General features: G+C 41.3%; 1 protein-coding gene across 1 annotated transcript in view; it reads right to left on the bottom strand.

Annotated features, from left to right (window-relative positions):
• Positions 1–485, bottom strand: part of LOC103524111 (vacuolar protein-sorting-associated protein 36-like) — a 10064-nt gene extending 9579 nt beyond the window's left edge. The window contains exon 1 of the mRNA XM_008489116.2: positions 395–485. Within this exon, the coding sequence (XP_008487338.1) occupies positions 395–472 (78 nt within the window). The 5' untranslated portion in view covers positions 473–485. The remainder of the gene's footprint in view (positions 1–394) is intronic.
• Between the last annotated feature and the right edge of the window lie 6 nt (positions 486–491).

Here is a 491-nt window from a genome sequence, read left to right as displayed (position 1 = left end):
GTCTGTCTGTCACTCTGTCTGTTCCCATAGAAGGACTTATCCAAACCTGGTCGACTTATATATCAAATTAAAGGTCTTTTTACCAGGATCACGAAAGTGGTGGTGCAAATTTTGTCCAGAAAACCATAAAGTCAAAAATCCAAAAAAACCGGTTTTTGGGGATTTTTTACACATTTCCTTACACAAATGAGCTCTGATCTTGAAATTTGTCGCGACGACCTATGAACTCAAAGCGAGAAAGTTTTAGATAACACTTCAGTCGTTAATTTAAGACCGGTTTTAGCGTCATCTATGTTAAGCTACGCCGAGCAAGGCCAATTAATGGATGGGTGAGACTTAAATATTATATTGGTAATTTGGTAGTCATTAGGAAACATTAACTCAAGTGACTCACCTGGGCTGCTTGTTGTTGTTGCTGTGTAGCTTGGGGAGGAGGCTGAGAGTACTTGTTAGCTACCACGGTCTTGCCCATGCCCGCTGAGCTCATCTGC

Source organism: Diaphorina citri, unplaced genomic scaffold (assembly GCF_000475195.1).
Source record: "Diaphorina citri unplaced genomic scaffold, Diaci psyllid genome assembly version 1.1 scaffold107238, whole genome shotgun sequence".
Classification (NCBI taxonomy): domain Eukaryota; kingdom Metazoa; phylum Arthropoda; class Insecta; order Hemiptera; family Psyllidae; genus Diaphorina; species Diaphorina citri.
This window is presented reverse-complemented; position numbering and strand designations above follow the sequence as displayed.